The sequence below is a fragment of the Nyctereutes procyonoides genome, unplaced genomic scaffold (genome assembly GCF_905146905.1).
Source record: "Nyctereutes procyonoides isolate TBG_1078 unplaced genomic scaffold, NYPRO_anot_genome, whole genome shotgun sequence".
NCBI lineage: Eukaryota > Metazoa > Chordata > Mammalia > Carnivora > Canidae > Nyctereutes > Nyctereutes procyonoides.
In genome coordinates this window covers 18371068-18390526 of record NW_026575047.1, presented here as the reverse complement: position 1 = coordinate 18390526, position 19459 = coordinate 18371068, and the positions used below count along the sequence as shown (strand labels likewise).

Below are 19459 nucleotides of genomic sequence, written 5' to 3'. Positions count from 1 at the left end.
TGCTTTTCACGGGACCTTTGAAAAGGAAATCCCTACGTAGGGGTAATTCCAGGAAGGCTCAACAGATGGCACAAAACCATCTCTGTGGTGTCACTTCCCTGAAACCCAGGACTTGGCCTTTTGTCATGCACTTACTTCCCCGGGGCCCTGTGACTTACTTTCTCTTTCTTCTAAGCAGGAGACGTCTAGGTAAGTAAACTGGCTTTTGTGGCTCTTCCAGATTACGGCTCCCATACTTCACCTATGCGAGAAAATGCCAAGGGCGACACCGGAGGCAGGTAACGCTTCTTTGACATTTTTGCCGGATGAGTTTAAGTGCCCCTTTAAAGGGGCCGTGGATGTCCTTTGCATTTACAAGAAGGACAAAAAAGCAGGTGGCTTGGGGCTGTCTTGAGAAGACAGTAAAGAGACGGAGCCCTTCCTTGCAGCCGCAGCTCCGCGGAAACCCGAGCGGTGTTACTGCCTGGGTCTGGGGCTGCGCTCCCCAGCCCCCAGCAGCGCCGCGGCAGGGCGGCCGCCCCGGGGCACCCAGCACCCGGCGTGGGGGTCACAGCAGACGCGAGCCGGAGATCGCCCCCGTCTCAGGGGACCCTAAGTTGTCCTTGGGTAGCTGTCGCTAATGCAGAAGCATCCTGGAGATGCTGTGGGCGCTGTTCCTCTCGCTGTGCCCGGCTCCCCACGCTGGGACAAGCGGGTCCTAAGCGGAGGGAGTGGCGGGGAAGGGTCTCGAACCGCCTGCTTCCAGGTCTGGCAGCTGGCCTCGGACCGGCACGGCAGAGCCTTTCTTGCACGGCGGGTGACCTGACTGTGCCCTCGCGCTCCCTCACCTCAGTGTTTTGTCCATCGTGTCTTTTTGGTGGTTTTTAATTTTCATAGATCCTATCCACCCAAGGTTTTTGTTTTTTTTTTTCCTCCTCCCCGTTGAGGTAGAGCCTCTTCTGTCTTTTTCTCCCTCCCTTTCTTTGATGCAATAAAGGAAAAAAAAAAAAACACCTTTTACCTTTTATCTCTGCTTACTTCCTTTGAAAACAAATTATGAACTCTCTGGCCGACTGCTTCCCCCCGCCCTTTTTTTTTTTTTCCTGCTACTTTCTTTTGCTTAAATAGAAAAGCTCCTGGCCGGCTTGTTAAGAGGAGACACTAGGGACTGCTTGAGGATATAAAAGCCCTTGGAGGAGTATTGTGTGTGTGTGTGCATGTATGTGCATGTGTGTGCGTGTGTGTACATGTGTTGGGGGGGCAGGCTGTTCTCAGGGCACCTGGTCAACCTTCCTACACGGTGGCTACGTTTCAGTGCCCCATCACCGCACCGTGGAGGGACCTCGCGGGGCTTCTCATCCACGAGTGTCAACTACCTAGTACCCTGGGGAAGCAGTGCTCTGGAGTTAACAATATTCCAAATGATATAGACATGTTTCTTTAAATATAAAATATTTTTGCATTAGCTATATTTTGAGACAAGTCTTTCGAGTTAAAAAAATATTCAAGGGACGCCTGGGTGGCTCAGCGGTTGAGCGCCTGCCTTGGGCTCAGGTCGTGATCCTGGTCCTGGGATCGGAGCCCACTTCTCCTCCTTCTGCATCTCTGCCTCTCTGTGTCTCTCATGAATAAATAAATAAAATCTTTTTTAAAAAGGTTCAAAATTAGAAATTTTGCAAATACATATAAAAATATAAGAAAGAAAATGAAATTTATTTATGATTCAGAGATAACCACGATTAGCATTTGGTGTATTTATTTCTTCCCGTTCTCTTTTTCCCGAGGCTTGTGTATTTTGTCAGGTTTTAATCATATTTTACAAAATTACAGTTCAACTACATATACGATTTTGTATTCTTTTGTTCATTATATTAGTTATAAATTACAAATATAGATTAATATAAATATAAATTATATTTACATAACATTATATTACTTCAAAAGTACAATATTTGAGGCTGCTTGCTATCCCTTGTTATAGGTATATAATAGCTGACTAAACCATTTTCTACACTAGATAGTATCATTTTTTTCAATTTTTCATCATGTCACAAGCATTTTTCATAGTAATATTTTTATGTGTATTTCTGATAATTCCTTTTGGAGAGAATCCTGAGAAGTGGAATTGTTAAAATAAGGATAAGCATGTTTTTTAAGGAATTTACATTTTGTACTAATTTTTCATTTCTGCCAGTAGTAAACAAGAGTTCTTATTTTACTCACACCTACCAATACTATATTTTTTAATTCTTCCAACTTAGTAGGTAAAAATAATCATACTTTTTTTAATCTTTAAGAAACAATTCCCATTTGATTCACTTTCTTTTATGCTTAAATATATTAAATTATAGCCATCCTAATATTCCCTTTGTAAATGCTTCATCCTATATCTCCAAAAGAAGTATGTTTTCCTACATGGCCAAAGAACATTATCAAAAATTAACATTTATAATTTTTTAATAGAACCTAATGCTAATCCATCTTTTTTTTTTTTTTAATTCATGTGAGACACACAGAGAGAGGCAGATACATAGGCAGAGGGAGACTGATACAGGACTTGATCCCAGGATTTGGGATCACCACCTGAGCCAAAGGCAGACAGACAGTCAACTACTGAGCTACCCAGAGCCCCCTGGTGGGTCCATCTTAAAATTCCTTCTCCCCTTATTATTCAAGTAACTTCTTTGCTGGGTCTGTCTAAACTGAGATCCAATCCAAAAACATGTTTATCTAGATGCTATGTCCTGTTTTATTTTAATATGCATTTTAAAAAATTCAAGTATGGTTGACATGCAATGTTACATTAGTTTTAATACGTTAGTATCAGTTCACAACATAATGATTCAACAAGTCTAAATATTATGCTCTGCTCACCACAAGTGTTGTTACCATCTGTCACCATATGACACTATTACAATAACATTGACTATATTCCCTTTGATATTCCTTTTATCACCTTGACCTATTCATTCCATAACTGGAAGCCTGTACCTCCCACTCCCCTTCACCCATTTTGCCCATCTTCTCAACCCTTCTCCCCTCGGCAACCTCCAGGTTGTTCTCTGTATTTATGGGTCTGTTTTCTACTTTTTTTTGTTTATTGATTTATTTTGCTTTTTGAATTCCACATATAAGTGAAATCATATAGTATTTGTCATTCTCTAACTTACTTCACTTAGCATTATAGGTCTGTGCCTGTTGTTGTTGCAAATGGCAAGTAATAATTATGGTTGAGTAATATTCTATTGTATAGCTATACCACATCTTCTTTCTCCATTCACCTATGGATAGACACTTGAGTTGCTTCTATAATCTTGACTTTTGTAAATAATGCTGCAGTAAACATAGGGAGCATTTTTATTTTATGTGATATTGGACATAATTCATATTATTAACTATTGATTTTTATTTTTAAGCACATAATGTGCTCTTCTTTTAAATATTTATTGTTATTTTTTAATTAATTAATTGTTTTTTTTATAGACAGCAAGCATGAGTAGGGAGAGGGGCAGAGGGAAAAAGAGAAAATCTTAAGCAGGCTTCACATCTAGTGTAGAGCCCAATGGGAGGGCTCTATCTCATGACTCTGAAATCAGGACCTGAGCAGAAATCAAGAGTCAGATGTTTAAGTGACTGAACACCCAGGCACTCCAATAATGTGCTCTTCTTAATTTTGAATGTAGAAATTTGAAGAATACAGGTAACAGCTAAGAGGAAAATAAAACTCCCTTATAATCTTACCATGTAGAGATAATTACTTAGTATCTTGATATGTATCTTAATTTTCCCACATATATCTATACATATTTATTGCTGTACATTCAAAAATAAACTTTTTGTCACTTACACATAGTGTACAGTTTCCCATGGAATTAGGTTTTCACTATTTTTAAAGGCCACACTGTAATATTTACTTATATGGAGATAAGTATAATTTGCTTGACAACCCAGTAATTTTAGATGATTAGATTTCTTTTTCAAAAATTTTGTGCTAGCCACTTTATTGTACTCTTTTACTGGTCCTAACAGTTTTTCCCTTACTTCTCTTGGATCTCCCACACTAACAATCATATAATCTAAAAATAGTGATAATTTTATTTTCTGCATTCCAATATTTCTGTCTCTCATTCCCCTCCTACATCTTAATTATAATGGCTAGAACTTCTAGAACAATGTTAAATAATAGTGGACATTCTTGACATCGAATTTAACAGAAATGCCTTGGGAGTGTGATATTTAAGTTAGACACTTTATATATTTTATATGAAGTTTTCAAAGTATCTTTTCAATATATACTTTATTTAAAGTCGTATTTTTAGTCAAAAGTGAATGCTGGAATCTAGCGAATGAATTTTTAGCATCTGTGGAGATGCTCATCTGTTTTTCTTAGTTTATCTATTGATGTATGATCATCATAGATTTGCTAATAATAGCAAGCCATTCTTACAATATAAAAACATCCTAATTAATCATTACATGTTATCCCTTCAGTAAAGAGCTAGATGGATTTCTTCATTCTGAGCTTTTCCCTACCACCAAATGATTGGAATTTATCTCTTTTATTTGTGTTTTCAAGTAACTATTCTTAATTTTATAATATACATACTTAAAGTTGCATTTTTCTAATATCTTCAATTAATTGGTATCTATCTGTAGATTCTCCACAGTCAGGCAAGGATCATAGCATGCTTTTCATTCACTCTGTCCATCTCCCCCACTGTCTACTAATTTCCCTTGTGATTGTTGGCAATTTTAATTTCACATTGTTATTAAAATTTTTGTCATCAATATTTATTGGAATTTAGCACTGAATTTTCCTACCTTTTTTTTTGCAAAGTATTGCTTCTTGCATTCTCTTTATTGCTTTTTTTGTTAGGGAGTCAGTTTATTTTTCAGAGGATAGTCTATCCTCTGGTAATTCAGACAGTGGATCTGTCTTCCATATCTTTTAGGATTTCTTTTATGTGTTTCATCACTTTGGGCTCATGTGCTGTGCTTTGGGAAAATTCCTCTTCTTGGTCGCCTATCTCACTAATTCTCACATCATCAGCATTGCCACTCTGCAATTCAACTCACACAAAGTGTTTTCCATCTTAATTATTAGGTTTTTAATTTCCATGATTCCTGCTCCATTCTTTTTTAAGATTCTTATCTCTCTCTAAGGATATCTATCTATTACCAATGGCTATTCTACCCTTTTATCTCTGTTTCCTTGGGTGTTAACTTCTATCTTGAGTTTGGTTCCTTTCTATTCTGGTGTTTGTTTCGTAAGTGTCAGACTTTTTTATTGTACAACCCAAATTGTGGTTGAAGCTCCATGTCAAACTGCTTATTGATCTCTTTTCACAGCCTATTCATCAGAAAGGTGGAACAAACTAGTCTGTATTAATTTTATATTGCTGTTGTAGCAAATTACCACAAATTTAGTGGCTTAAAAAACACATCTGGTATCTTACAATTCTGTAAGTTAGTATTCCAACATAGGTCTTGTTGGGCTTATATAAAGGTGCTGGCAAAGCTGCATTCCTTCTGGAGGCCCGAGGGGAGAATCTATTTACTTTGATTGCCTTTTTGAGTTTCTAAATGCTACCTGCCTTTCTTGGCGGATGATCCCTTCCTCATGGCAACTCAAGTTCTCACATCACAGCACTCTGACCTCCTCTTCTGTCTCCCCTTTTTTGTTTTTAAGGACCCTTGTGATTACCTTGATTCCATTTGAATAATAGAGGACAACCCTCTTATTTAAGGTCAGTGGATTGGGAAATTTTATTCCATTTTCACTTTGAATTCCTTTTCCATGTAATAGCATATTCACAAGTTCTGGGATTAGGAGGTGGACATCTTTTAGAAGCTAGTACTCCATCATAGTCCAATCTATTTGTGATTCTCAGAGACTTCTCTTGGGGTCTGTTCCCGGAAAGACTTCTCTTCCTGACTTTAAATGTGTGTGTGTGTGTGTGTGTGTGTGTGTGTGTGTGTATTTTCTCCCCCAGCATTTAGGGGATTTAGGGTGAGAGGAGGAGACTAGAGTATGTGCACAACACATTGTTGACACTAAGAAATTTTAATGTTTGTAATTGAAAACGTGATTTTCTTGATCCAGAAAATGTTTAGAACATATAAAACAGTGGTTTAAAGAATTTATTCTGGGGAGGCCTGGGTGGATCAGTGGTTAAGCGCCTGCCTTCAGCTCAGGACATGATCCTGGAGTCCTGGGGTCGAGTCCCACATTGGGCTCCCTGCATGGAGCCTGCTTCTCCCTCTGCCTATGTCTTTGCCTCTCTCTCTCTGTATCTCTCATGAATAAGTAAAATCTTTAAAAAAAAATAAAAAATAAAAACATTTATTCTATAGTCTGAAAAATGACTTATGAATTTCTGCTTTGTGGTATTTATTTAAAAATTTATTTGACTAAAGAGTAAATATTAACAAGTGCTCCATGAAACCTGGGGACTTAGATATACAATATTCTTTTTTTATAGGTTCAGTATTTCTATTCAATCCTTTATTATCTTATTCAAATCCTCTTATGCTTATCTTATGCTGCTTGATCTAATTGTGACCCAGAGAAATGAACCGTCTTCACTATCAATATCTCCTTTGTTTTTAGCATTTTTACTTTGTAAATTTTGATGCAGTTATTCATTGTGTAAGTGTCCTTATCTGTTATATTTTCATTGTGAGCTAGCTATTTGTTTTAACCAGTATGAAGGAGTAGCTTCTCTTATTCTCATTGCCCAATTCTTTGATACTTTGACCTAATGGTGTATTACATATACAAACTGCAACTCTTGATGAATAGTGCTCCCTAGCGTTCTTATCTTTGCACCCTTTACAAGTATTGTATGGCTTACACATCTCAGAACACAATAGGTACCCACCCTCAAATCCCTCCCTACCTCTTGTTTAGTTCTTTTTCCCTCTCTGGATTTGAAATATAATTAACACATAACACTGTGTAAATTTAAGATCTACAATGTGATAATTATATATACATATTATATATAAATATATATATGTATATATTTATTACAAAATGGTTACCACAGTTAACACATCCATCACCTCACATAATGACCTTTTATTTTAGGTTGTGAGAATCTGCTCTCTTAGCAATTCTCGAGTATATAATATGCTACTGTTAACTATAGTTACCAGGCTGCATATTAAATTTCCAGAACTCATTCATATTATATCTGGAAGTTTTAACCTTTGACCAACATCTCCTTATCTCTCCCTGTCTTTGAGCCCTTGGGATCCCTTTTCTACTCTATTGGTTTGGCTTTTTTAAGATTTTCATACAAGTGAGTTCATACAGTATTTATTTTTCTCAGTCTGACATTATTTCACTTAGCATAATGCTCTCAAGTTTCATATGTGTGTGTGTGTGTGTGTATTTTTTCACGTTTTCTTTACCCTTTCATCTGTCATTGGACACCTATGTTGTTTCCATATCTTGGCTATTGAGAATAATGCTGCAATGAGTATGGCGATGTATGGTTTTGAGACAGTGATTTCATTGCCTTTGGATATATGCCCAGAAGTGGGATTGTTGGATATATGGTAATTCTATTTTTAATTTTTTGAGGAAACTACTGTTTTCCACAATGGATGCACCAATTTACATTCCTACCACTGGTGCACAAGGGTTCCCTTTTCTCCACATCCTTGTCAACACAAGTTATCTTTTATCTTTTTGATATCCATTCTAACAAACATGAGGTAACAGCTCATTGTGGCTTTGATTTGCATTTCCTTAATGACCAGTGATGTTGAGCATCTTCTGATGTACTAGTTGGCTATTTGTATGTCTTTTTTCAAAAAATGTCTATTCAGGTCTTCTGTCCATTTTTAAGTCAAAAAATTTTTAATGTATTATTATTATTTGCTATCGAGTTGTCTGAGTTCCTTATATATTTTGGATATTAATCCCTTATCAGATAATATGACTGAAAAAATTTCTTCAATTTTATAGGCTGACTTTGCATTTTGCTGCTTGTTTCTTTGGTTGTACAGATGCCTTTTAGTTTGATGAAGTCTCATTTGTTTATTTTTGGTTTTATTGCCTATGTTTTTGGTGTCAGGTCAAAAAAATTATTGCCAAGACCAATGTCTGGGAGCTTTCTCTCTATATTTTCTTCTAGGAACTTTATGATTTCAGGTCTTATAATTAAGTTTTTAATCCATTTGGAATACGTTTTTTGACAGTAGAATAAGATAGGGGTTCTATCTTACATGTGTATATCCAGTTTTCCCAACACCATTCACTGAAGAGACTACACTTGCCTTATCAAATATTTTTTACTCTGCTGTCAAATATTAGTTGACTATCTATATGCATGGGTTTATTTTTCAGCTCTTGATTATGTTCCATTCATCTGTTTGTCTGTTTTTATGCCAATACCATACTGTTTTGATTACTACAGTTTTGTAGTATAGTTTGAAATCAGGAAGTGTGATGCCTCTAGCTTTGTTCTGTCTTAGGATTGCTTTGGCTAGTTGGAGTCTTTTGTAATTTCGTATGAACTTTAGAATTTTTTTTTCACTTTTCTGAAAAATGCCATTGGAATTTTAATAGAAATTGCACAAAATCCATGGCTTTGGATACTGTGAAAATTTAACAATATAATTCTTCTAATCCATGAATACAGGATATCTTTCTATTTATTTGTGTCTTCTTCCACTTCTTTCATCAATGTCTTAAAGTTTTCAGGATATAGGTCTTTTACCTCCTTGGTTAAAATAATTCCCAGGTATTTAATCTTTTTGATGCATTTGTAAATGAGATTTTTCTTTCATTTCTTTTTCAGAGAGTTTGTTGTTTTTTTTTTTTCTGAGAGTTTGTTGTTAATACATAAATATGCAACTATTTTTATGTTGGTTTTGTATCCTGCAGCCTTACTGAGTTTAATAGTTCTAACAGTTTTTTAATGAAGTCTTTCAGACTCTCTACATATAAGATCATAGATCTGCAAACAGAGATGCAAACAGAGAGAGAGAGAGAGAGACAAAATTCCTTCCCATTATTGTCAGGGAGTCTATTTTCCTGAGGCAAAGCTTGAGTATGCCAGGGTTTTTTAAATTTGGCTCCTGATACCTTTTCATGCGTGTAGATGCTTTTGGATCCCACCATTAATTTTCCATCTTTCTTTGTTTTTGGTTGCAAGGTGGGTTTTAAAAGTTTCTGTGTTTTCATGGGCATTTTGGTGGCAATTGGAAGAGGCTCTAGAAGAGGAATAGTGAGGGATGTTTAAAGATGTTATTTATTTATTTATTTATTTATTTATTTATTTATTTTAGAGAGAGAGAGTGTTGTGTGTCTGAGTGGTGGAGGGGGAGGAAAGAGGCTGAAGGAGAGGAAAGGGGAAAGAATCTAAAGCAGACTCTGCACTGAGCCGAGGTGGGGCTTGATCTCATGACCTTGAGATCATGACCTAAGTTGAAACTAAGAGTTGGATGCTTAATCAACTGAACCACCCAGACACCCCTAGGGACTTTTAGCCATATGCCATTATTTTTTAAAGATTTATTTATTTATTTATTTATTTATTTATTTATTTATTTATGATAGACATAGAGAGAGAGAGAGGCAGAGACACAGGAGGAGGGAGAAGCAGGCTCCATGCTGGGAGCCTGTCGCGGGACTTGATTCCAGGACTCCAGGATCACGCCCTGGGCCAAAGGCAGGTGCTAAACCACTGAGCCACCCAGGATCCCCCCATATGCCATTTTGTAATGAAATTCTCTAGACAAGAGTTTTACTCTTCCAAAGAATGGTTGATTGAGACCCTATTTATCTCTTAACTATTTACTGTTTCTAATGTGCTCTCGGGTAATGAACAGTGGTTCCTTTTGTTAATAAAACTGAACAAGTAGTCAAAATCTGCTTTCAATTTTTTCTGCTCCACAAGCCCCTACTTAAGTAATGTTGTCTGCTCTTATCTCCTGGGAACTTCTAGATGTTTACATGTGTAGATCAGTCCCTGAATAGGGTAGAATGAACCTCATATTCCAACCCTTTGTACTAGTCCCAAGTATGGCATCTGTTCCTGCACCTGCCTCCACCCTTCAGACAGGTAATCTTTTCTCATTCACTAAGCATCAGTATCATGAACATCGATGCCTATAATCTGTTGTACAGTGAGACTTTCTGGGCTCTGGGAAAACTGTTATCTCTTACACATGGCAGCTTCAAATTGATATGCTTTCTGATTTCTTCAATGTACTTTTTAATATTTCACTCTTTTCCTGTTTTATCAGCATGTCAACTGTAGGAACTTGATGTTTTCAGATTATCCAATGCCAGATCTTGTCACTTTCAATTTGTTGCTTTTGGTCTAATGTGAATTGGAAAAAAACACATATCCATTTTTATGGGAATTGTATCAAAGATCCTGTGACTAAAAAGATTTCCAGTGACCACAAAGGGTGGAGTACATATGTGATCTCATCTGCCTCTTCCCACTCTGTAAGAGTACCTCTAATATCTACCTGTAGGTGGTTCTAGGTGGGTGTGGCTGTAAAGATTCTGGTGTAGGTGCAGGATGCTGCCCTGTGGACATCACAGCTGCCATTGCTGCTCTTAGGATGCTGTGAAGGGAGTAAGGCAGCTGTGGGCCCTGTCTGTCCTGCTAGCTTTTGTTCCCTACAGGGGCTTTTAAGTGCTTTTCCATGCAGATCAGAGCTGGAATGGTATAGACTCATGAGTGTATGTCTTAGTTTCTGGGATTAGCTTCTACTTTTTTTTTAAGATTTTACTTATTTATTCATGAGAGACACAGAGACATAGGCAGAGGGAGAAGCAGGCTCCCTGTAGGGAGTCTGATGTAGGACTCAATCCCAGGACCCTGGGATCACCAACTGAGCCAAAGGCAAACTCTCAACCACTGAGCCAGCCAGGTGCCCCCGGGACTAGCTTCTGCTTGACCTTTTGCAAAATTGTAGTCCCACTGTTTTGTCTCAGTCACAAACATGGGATCCATGGGCTGGTGTGCCCTCATCCAGTCATTAATGCCCAGTTTGGCATATATTAATCATACCTACTCAGATGGCTCCATGAACAGTAGTATCATCTCTGCTAGCCCAGCTACAACTGGTTTTAGTGAGGTCCAATTCATGGAAGTAGAGATGGTTCTTCACTGTGACACAAATTTGGCCTTATTCCAGTCTCCACCTTCACAAAAGGATTTATCCTGTCATGTACCAAAGAGATTTAGGCATCAAGCCACAGGTGGATGCGCCTTCCAATCCCTCACCATTCCTTTTTTAAAAAGATTTGTTTTTATTTGAGGGAGAAAGTGTGTGAGCATGAGCTGGGGGAGGAGCAGAGGGAGAGAGAGAATCTTCAGGCAGACTCCCTACTGAGTATGGAACCCCTTAGCATGGACCCTGAGATCAAGACCTGAGCCAAAATCAGAAACTGGATGCTCAATCAATTGAGCTGCCCAGGTGCCCCTCCCCCAATCCTTTTACTTCATGTTGCCTTGACTGATCTTAGCTAAGGACTTGAAAGTCTGGCCAAATGAGTGCATGGTTTCTCAATGACCACCAGGAGTTTATCTCAGGTTCATCTAATCATTCACACCAACAAGCCCTAATAGGCCACACTGTTCACTTTCTTGGAAAGATGTAGGAGAGGAAATATAGCATAGGCTTCTTACTTTGTACTTACAGTTCATATATAGTCCTTTTAACATGGATACTATTTACCATTCAAGAGTCATTTTTGCCAAAAAGTAGTGTTTTCTGGTAACATAGTGGACATTCTACATGTGTCAGATTATCAGAAAAGAGCTAGAAAGTTAATCATTGGTAAGATTAATCACTGGAGCAAGAGATAGATGGGTTTGTTAACCCTTTACCCATGAGAAGTCACTGGTTGCAACAGATGGCTGATTTTAGTGCCAAATTGAATACTGGTGTAAACTCTTGAGAATGTCTTATAGCTTCTGGGAATAACTCCTTGATTGCCCTTTTGTAAAATTTTAAATTATCACACTGAGTGATATAACATTTTGGAGGGATAAAGGAGTGCCCTTTAAAAGAGAATAAAATATCCTCTAAGTCCAATGAAAAGAGGCCATAGTCATGTAGTTAACTTTTAAGACAATTGATTTAATACCATTGTCCAGTAAGCGAATGCCTGTGCTTCTTCAGAAACCATTTCTATTAATACCTTCTTCTTCTCCTTCTCTCCCCTACTTTTTAAAATCCATTTTGATTTTATTTTTGTGTATGGTTTAAGTGGCCCAGTTTTCCTAAAACCATTCATTGAAGAGACTGCCTTTTCCCTATCGCATAATCTTACCTCTGTTATTGTAGATGAATGACCATATAAATGTGGGTTTATTTCTGGGCTCTCTATTCTGTTCTATTGATCTATGTGTCCATTTTTGTGCCAGGATCATTTTTTTTTTATTACTACAGCTTTGAAGTATATCTTGAAATCTGAGACTGTGATACCTCTGCTTTGTTCTTCTTTCTCAAGGTTGCTTTGGCTATTCAGGGTCTTTTTTTTTTTTTAAGGATTTTATTTATTTATTCATGAGGGACACAGAGAGAAAGAGAGACAGAGACACAGGCAGAGGGAGAAGCAGGCTCCATGCAGGGAGCCTGATGTGGGACTTGATCCCAGGTCTCCAGGATCATGCCCTGGGCTGAAGGCAGCGCTAAACCGCTGAGCCACCTGGGCTGCCCTATTCAGGGTCTTTTGTTCTTCCAAACAAAGTTTATTTGTTCTAGGTCTGTGAAAAATGATGTTGGTATACTGATAGAGATCTCATTAAATCTATAGATTGCCTTGGGTGAAATGGACATTTTAATAATATTGATTCTTCCAATTCATGAGCATGGAATATTTTAAAATTTTTGTGTCATCTTCAATTTCTTTCATCAATGTTTTATAGTTTTTGGAGTACAGATCTTTCACCTCCTTCGTTAAGTTTATTCCTGGGTATTTTATTATTTTTGGTGCAATTGTAAATGGGATTGTATCTCTTAAATTCAAATTGGACAACATAGAAGAAATGGGTAAAATCCATTTGTAACCTTCCAAAACTAAATCAGAAAGAAATAGAAAATTTGAACAGACTGATTACTAGCAATAAAATTGGATCAGTAATAAAAAAAAAAACTCCCAAAAAACAAAAGTCCAAGAGCAGATGGGTTCACAGACAAATTCTACCAAACTTTAAAGAAATGTTAATATCTGGTCTTCTTAAACTATTCCAAAAAATGAAAGACGAAGAAAAGCTTCCAAGTTTTTTCTGTGAGGCCAGCATTACCCTGAAACCAAAACCAAAAAAAGACACCACACACAAAAAAAGAACTACAAGCCAATATCTCTGATGAATATAGATGCAAAAATCCTCATCAAATATAAGCACACTGAATCTAATAATCATTTTTAAAAAATCATTCACCACTATCAAGTGGGATTTATTCCAAGGATGTAAGGATGGTTCAGTATTTGCAAAGTAATCAACGTAATACTGCACATCAAGAGAAAGGATAAAACGATATGATCATCTCAATAGATGCAGAGAAAGCATTTGAAAAGTATAACATCCATTCATGATAAAAATCTCAGTCAAAGTAGGTTTACAGAGAACAAACCTCAACATAATAAAGACCTTATATGCAAAACCCACAGCTAGCATCATACTCAATGGTAAAAAACTGAGAGCTTTTTCTGTAAAATCAGAAACAAGACATGATGTCCATTCTCACCATTCTTATTCAACATGGTACTGGAAATCCTAGCCATAGTAATCAGATAAGAAAAAGAAATATAAGGCATCCAAATTGGCAAGGAAGAAGTACAATTTTCACTATTTACATAAGGCATGATACTGTATATAGAAAACCCTAAAGAGTCCCCCCAAAACTACTAGAATTATTAAATAAAGTCAGTAAAATTGCAGCATACAAAATTAATATACAAAAAACTTGCATTTCTATATACTTCTCTTTTTAATGGACTCCATTTTTAAAGAGAAGTTTTAGTTTTAGAAAAAAATTGAGCAAATAGTCCAGGAGAGTTCCCATGTACCCCTTCTCCACAGTATACAGCTTTTCCTATTACAAAATTTTGCATCAGTGAGGCACATTATATAATTGATATATTATTGTTAACTAAAGTCTATGATTTACACTTAGATTCAGGCTTTGTGCTGTATAGTTCTATGGGCTTTGACAAATGCAGAAGTTCATATATCCACAATTGCAATATCATATAGAATAGTTTTACTGTCCTAAAAAATCCTCTTTGTCCTGGTTATTCATCTCTCTCTTCTCCCAAACACTAGCAACCATTGATCTTTGTATTTTATCTTTAGTTCTGCCTTTATAAAAATGAATGCCATAGAGTTGGGATAGAAGGCATGCAAATAAATTAGAAACTATTATCCATTTATAGAAGAAAAAAAGAAAAGAAGAAAGAGAAGTAACACTACCCAACTTCAAGACTTCCTGTATACAAGACAGTATGGTATTGGTGAAAGAATGGACAGAGAAGTCAATGAACCAGAATGAAAAACTCAGAAACAGGCTGACACAAATATAGCCAACTGGTCTTTGACAAAGAAGCAAAACAATTCAGTAAAGAAGATAGTCTTTTCAATAAGTGGTGCTGGAACTATTAGACATCCACATGCAACAACAACAACAAAGAGGAAAGGATCTAGACACAGACCTTACACTTTTCACAAAAACTAGCCCCACATGGATCATAAATCTAAATGTAAAATATAAAACTAGAAAATTTCTAGTGGATAATATAGGAGAAAATCTAGGCGACCTTGGTATAGAGATGATCTACATCAAAAGCATAATCCATGAAAGAAAACATTGTTAAGTTGGACTTCATTAAAATTAAAACTTTCTACTTTAAAAGATGCCATTAAGACATGAAAAGATAAGACTCTAGCTTGGAGAAAATATTTACACAACACAATCTGGTAAAGGACTTGTGTTCAAAATATATAATGAACTCTTAAGTTCAGCAATAAGGAAATAACACAGTTTAAAAATGGAGAAAAGATCTGAACAGAGACTTCACCAAATAGCAAATTAGCATATGAAAAGATACTCAATATCATATGTCATAAGAGAATTGCTAATTAAAACAATGAGATACCATTGGCTCTCTGTTGATGCATTGCCTCCATGTTTAACCAGGCTATTTGCAACTTTGCCCTAGCCTTCACTTTCTGCTTTCACAAAGCCAATGGTCAGCCAGGGGTGAAAGTTTAGGATTTTCTTAGGTCTTTTGAGCATGCAGATAGCCCTGGACACATGTGTGGCTTTCTAGATTTCCTGGTATACATGGAGCTTTCCCAATACTTTTTTCTCCCCTGTATTTCTTTTCCCAGCCTCTTCCTTCCTTGGCTTTTGGGTGTGTGTGCTGTTTGTCCCATTTGTTATTCTTTGTTCCAGGTGCCTGTGGCTGGTATGTTTGCCTTTAAAGATTTTCAGTAAACATTACCCAGGAGACTGTTCCAGTCCTGAGAAAGTTCTGAAGAGGGTTAAACAAAGCTAAGCCCCTGAGTGGATCCCTCAGAGAGTGCCCAGACAGGATAAAACCCAGAACCACAATTATTCGGTAACAAGGTCTGTATTGCCTCCCCTGGTACCAGCAAGCTGCATAACTGGGAAAAATATCACACTTAATTATGTGGACAGAAATGACTCTGATAGTGAATGAAAAGATCATTGAGATTTTGTGATTAGAAAGTGGAGGTTTGAGGAGCAATCATTCAAAATTTATACATCTTAATGTGTGTTATATATTTTATTTATTTATTTTTTTTAAATGTGTGTTATATTTTTAGAATTTGGACACATATCAAGATGCTCTGAAGAACAGCAACAACCCTTTGGGGAATAGTCATTTCAACATCATGATCAAAGACAAAGACTCTATCACTGGAAGCTTCCATTTTGTGTACATTGTGACCTTAATAGTTGGAACCATAATCCAATTCTCTGATGAAAGTGAATTTGCAGTAGACATGTCAAATATGAACCTTACTCATGTCCCAGGAGACCTGCCACCAAAAACCAAAATCTTAGATATGTCTCAGAACAACATATCTGAGCTTCACCTCTCTGACATGAGCTATCTCTCAGGGCTAAAAATATTGAGAATTTCTCATAATAGAATCTGGTGGCTTGATTTTAGCATTTTCAAGTTCAACCAGGATTTGGAATATTTGGATTTATCTTACAATCAGTTACGGAACATGTCCTGCCATCTTATCAGGAGTCTCAAGCATTTAGACCTCTCATTCAATGACTTTCATGTCCTGCCCATTTGTAAGGAATTTGGCAACTTGACGCAACTACAATTCTTAGGTTTAAGTGCTACAAAGTTACGGCAATTAGATCTGCTACCAATTGCTCATTTGCATCTAAGTTATATCCTTCTGGATTTACAAGGTTATTATGCAAAAGAAAGTGAAAAAAGAAGTCTTCAAATTCTAGATACAAAAACACTTCATCTTGTTTTTCATCCAAATCAGTTATTCTCTGTCCAAGCAAACATGTTAGTTAATAATTTAGGGTGCTTACAACTGACTAATATTAAGTTGAATAATGACAACTGTCAAGTTTTAACTCAATTTTTATCAGAACTCACCAGAGGTCCAACTTTACTGAATTTTACTCTCCAACATGTGAAAACAACTTGGAAATGCCTGGTTAGAATATTTAAATTTCTTTGGCCCAAACCTGTACAGTATCTCAATATTTATAATTTAACAATCGTTGAAAGCATTGATAAGGAATATATTCATTATCCTAAAACAGCACTGAAAGCATTGAAAATAGAGCATGTTAAAAATGAAGTTTTTCTTTTTTCACAGACAGCGTTATACACAATTTTTTCTGAGATGAACATTATGATGTTAACCATATCAGACACACCTTTTATACACATGCTTTGTCCTCCATCATCAAACACATTTAAGTTTTTGAACTTTACCCAGAATGTTTTCACAGATAGTGTTTTTCAAAGTTGTTCCCACCTAGTTAGATTGGAAACACTTATCTTACAAAAGAATAGATTGAAAGACCTTTACAAAGTAGGTCTCATGACGAAGCATATGACATCTTTGGAAATATTGGATGTTAGTGTGAATTCTTTGGAATATGATAGATATGATGGAAATTGCACTTGGGTTGGGAGTATAGTGGTGTTAAATTTGTCTTCAAATATACTTACTGACTCTGTTTTCAGATGTTTACCTCCCAAGGTCAAGGTACTTGATCTTCACGATAACAGAATAAGGAGCATTCCTAACCCAATCATGAAGCTAGAAGATTTGCAAGAACTCAATGTTGCTTCCAATTCTTTAGCCCACTTTCCTGACTGTGGTACTTTTAATAGGCTTTCTGTACTGATCATTGACTCTAATTCAATTTCCAATCCATCAGCTGATTTCCTCCAGAGCTGCCATAACATTAGGTCCATAAGCGCAGGGAATAATCCTTTCCAATGTACATGTGAGCTGAGAGAATTTGTCCAAAGTCTAGGCCAGGTAGCAAGCAAAGTAGTAGAGGGTTGGCCTGATTCTTATAAGTGTGACTATCCAGAAAACTATAAGGGAACCCTACTGAAGGACTTTCACGTGTCTCAGTTATCCTGCAACACAACTCTGTTGCTTGTCACCATTGGGGTCGCTGTGCTGATCTTCACTGTTACTGTGACTGCCCTCTGCATCTACTTTGATCTGCCCTGGTATCTTAGGATGGTGTTTCAGTGGACCCAGACCCGGCGCAGGGCAAGAAACACACCCTTAGAAGAACTCCAAAGAAACATCCAGTTCCATGCTTTTATTTCATACAGTGAACATGATTCTGCCTGGGTGAAAAATGAACTGGTACCCTGTCTAGAAAAAGAAGAACTAAGGATTTGTCTCCATGAGAGAAACTTTATTCCTGGCAAGAGCATTGTGGAAAATATCATAAACTGCATTGAGAAAAGTTACAAGTCCATCTTTGTTTTATCTCCCAACTTTGTTCAGAGTGAGTGGTGCCATTATGAACTGTACTTTGCCCACCACAATCTCTTTCATGAAGGATCTAATAACTTAATCTTGATCTTGCTGGAACCCATTCCACAGAACTGCATTCCCAGCAAGTATCACAAGCTGAGGGCTCTCATGACGCAGCGGACTTACTTGGAATGGCCCAAGGAGAAGAGCAAACATGGACTTTTTTGGGCTAATATTAGAGCTGCTTTTAATATGAAGTTAACACTAATTGCTGAAAACAATAATGCAGAAGCTTCTTAAAAATCAGGAAATCCCATTTAAGAAACCATCATTAACTTGGATTCCGATGAACATGATGGTTTTAAGTTGCTGTCTAGATGGTGCCTCTAGTCTCTCTACACATTCAGTGAAGACTTCATGAAAACTATTTCAGCTCATCTGGGGAGCAAGGATGGAGGCTGAGGTGGTGCTCAAACCTGTGTATTACAGATAGCTCAGTGGCTTCTGGTTCAACCATTCTATTTCAAATGCAAACACCCTTGAGTAAATGCTCATTAGAGGACCTTTGCTCTCCCTTCTCCTTTCCCAAATGGATTCTGTGTGAGCAGGAGTTTATGGGACTTCATGGTGACAAGGAAAGGCTCAACCTCAGAAATGTACACAATGGCCCTTAGAGTGTCTTATGGAGCCTCATTGACCTGTAGGTGAACTTTGTCATCCTGTTCAACTTTGGAGTTTGGGAAAAAATTAGACCAGTTATAAAAAATAAGGATTTTTTTTCTGAGTATATTATTAAATTTTTAATCCTGGCACACAAATATGTAGTGAGGACTCCTGATTTAATAATTTATATATATAAAGGGAAACACAGTTGACCCTTGAACAACACGGGTTTGAACTGCATGGATCCACTTGTACGTGGACTTTTTACAGTACAGTAGAATAAATATATTTCGTCTTCCTTGTGATTTTCTTAATGTTTTCTTTTTTCTAGTTTATTTCATTGTGAGGATACAATATATAATACATATAAAATATGTGTTAATTGACTGTTTATGTCATTAGTAAGGGCTCTGGTCAACAGGAGGCTATTGGTAATTAAATTTGGGGGTGTTAAAATTATACATGGATTTTTGACTGCACAGGGGGTGAGTACTCCTTACTTCCACATTGTTCAAGGGTCAGCTGTGCAGCCTTCAGTCACAGGTTGTTGAGAGCAAAGATATGGATTTATTTGCTTGCGGAGGAAACTCAGAGCCAAATTTATTTATAACTCGTTATTGAATAGGACTTTTCTGGTTGTTTTAGAATTTTAGCAAATGGCTGCCTTCTTGCTGTGTCCTCAGATGGCCTTTCCTCTGTGTGCACACATTCCGGTGTCTTTTCCTCTTCTAATAGGGACAACAATCACATTGGATTAGGGTCCCACCCTTATGACCTCATTTAACCTCAACCTCAAAATTTGTATCTCCAAACATAGCCATATT

At 37.0% G+C, this 19459-nt stretch overlaps 2 protein-coding genes across 4 annotated transcripts in view; both read left to right on the top strand.

The window, feature by feature from the left end:
- The first annotated feature begins 147 nt into the window (after positions 1-147).
- TLR6 (toll like receptor 6) lies at positions 148-18851 on the top strand. 2 transcript variants are annotated; one of them, XM_055326886.1, is made up of 2 exons: positions 148-189; positions 15810-18851. In XM_055326886.1, the coding sequence occupies exon 2, from the start codon at positions 15879-15881 to the stop codon at positions 18270-18272; it is 2394 nt and encodes a 797-aa protein (XP_055182861.1). In that variant the 5' UTR covers positions 148-189; positions 15810-15878; the 3' UTR covers positions 18273-18851. The 2 variants fall into 2 exon arrangements, with proteins under 2 accessions (XP_055182861.1, XP_055182860.1); XM_055326885.1 differs by lacking the exon at positions 148-189 and adding an exon at positions 15529-15588.
- TLR1 (toll like receptor 1) overlaps positions 200-19459 on the top strand; it is a 40054-nt gene continuing 20794 nt past the window's right edge. Inside the window, exons 1-2 of one of the 2 annotated variants that reach the window (XM_055326888.1) lie at positions 200-278; positions 5669-5726. The gene's annotated coding sequence lies outside the window, so the exon portion shown is untranslated. Of the gene's footprint in view, positions 279-5668; positions 5727-15502; positions 15589-19459 lie in introns of those variants that run through there. The other variant, XM_055326887.1, reaches the window with a different exon arrangement.

Coding starts and splice junctions, on each gene's coding strand:
- TLR6 (XM_055326886.1), top strand. CDS start 15,879: ATGATCAAAGACAAAGACTCTATCACTGGAAGCTTCCATTTTGTGTAC.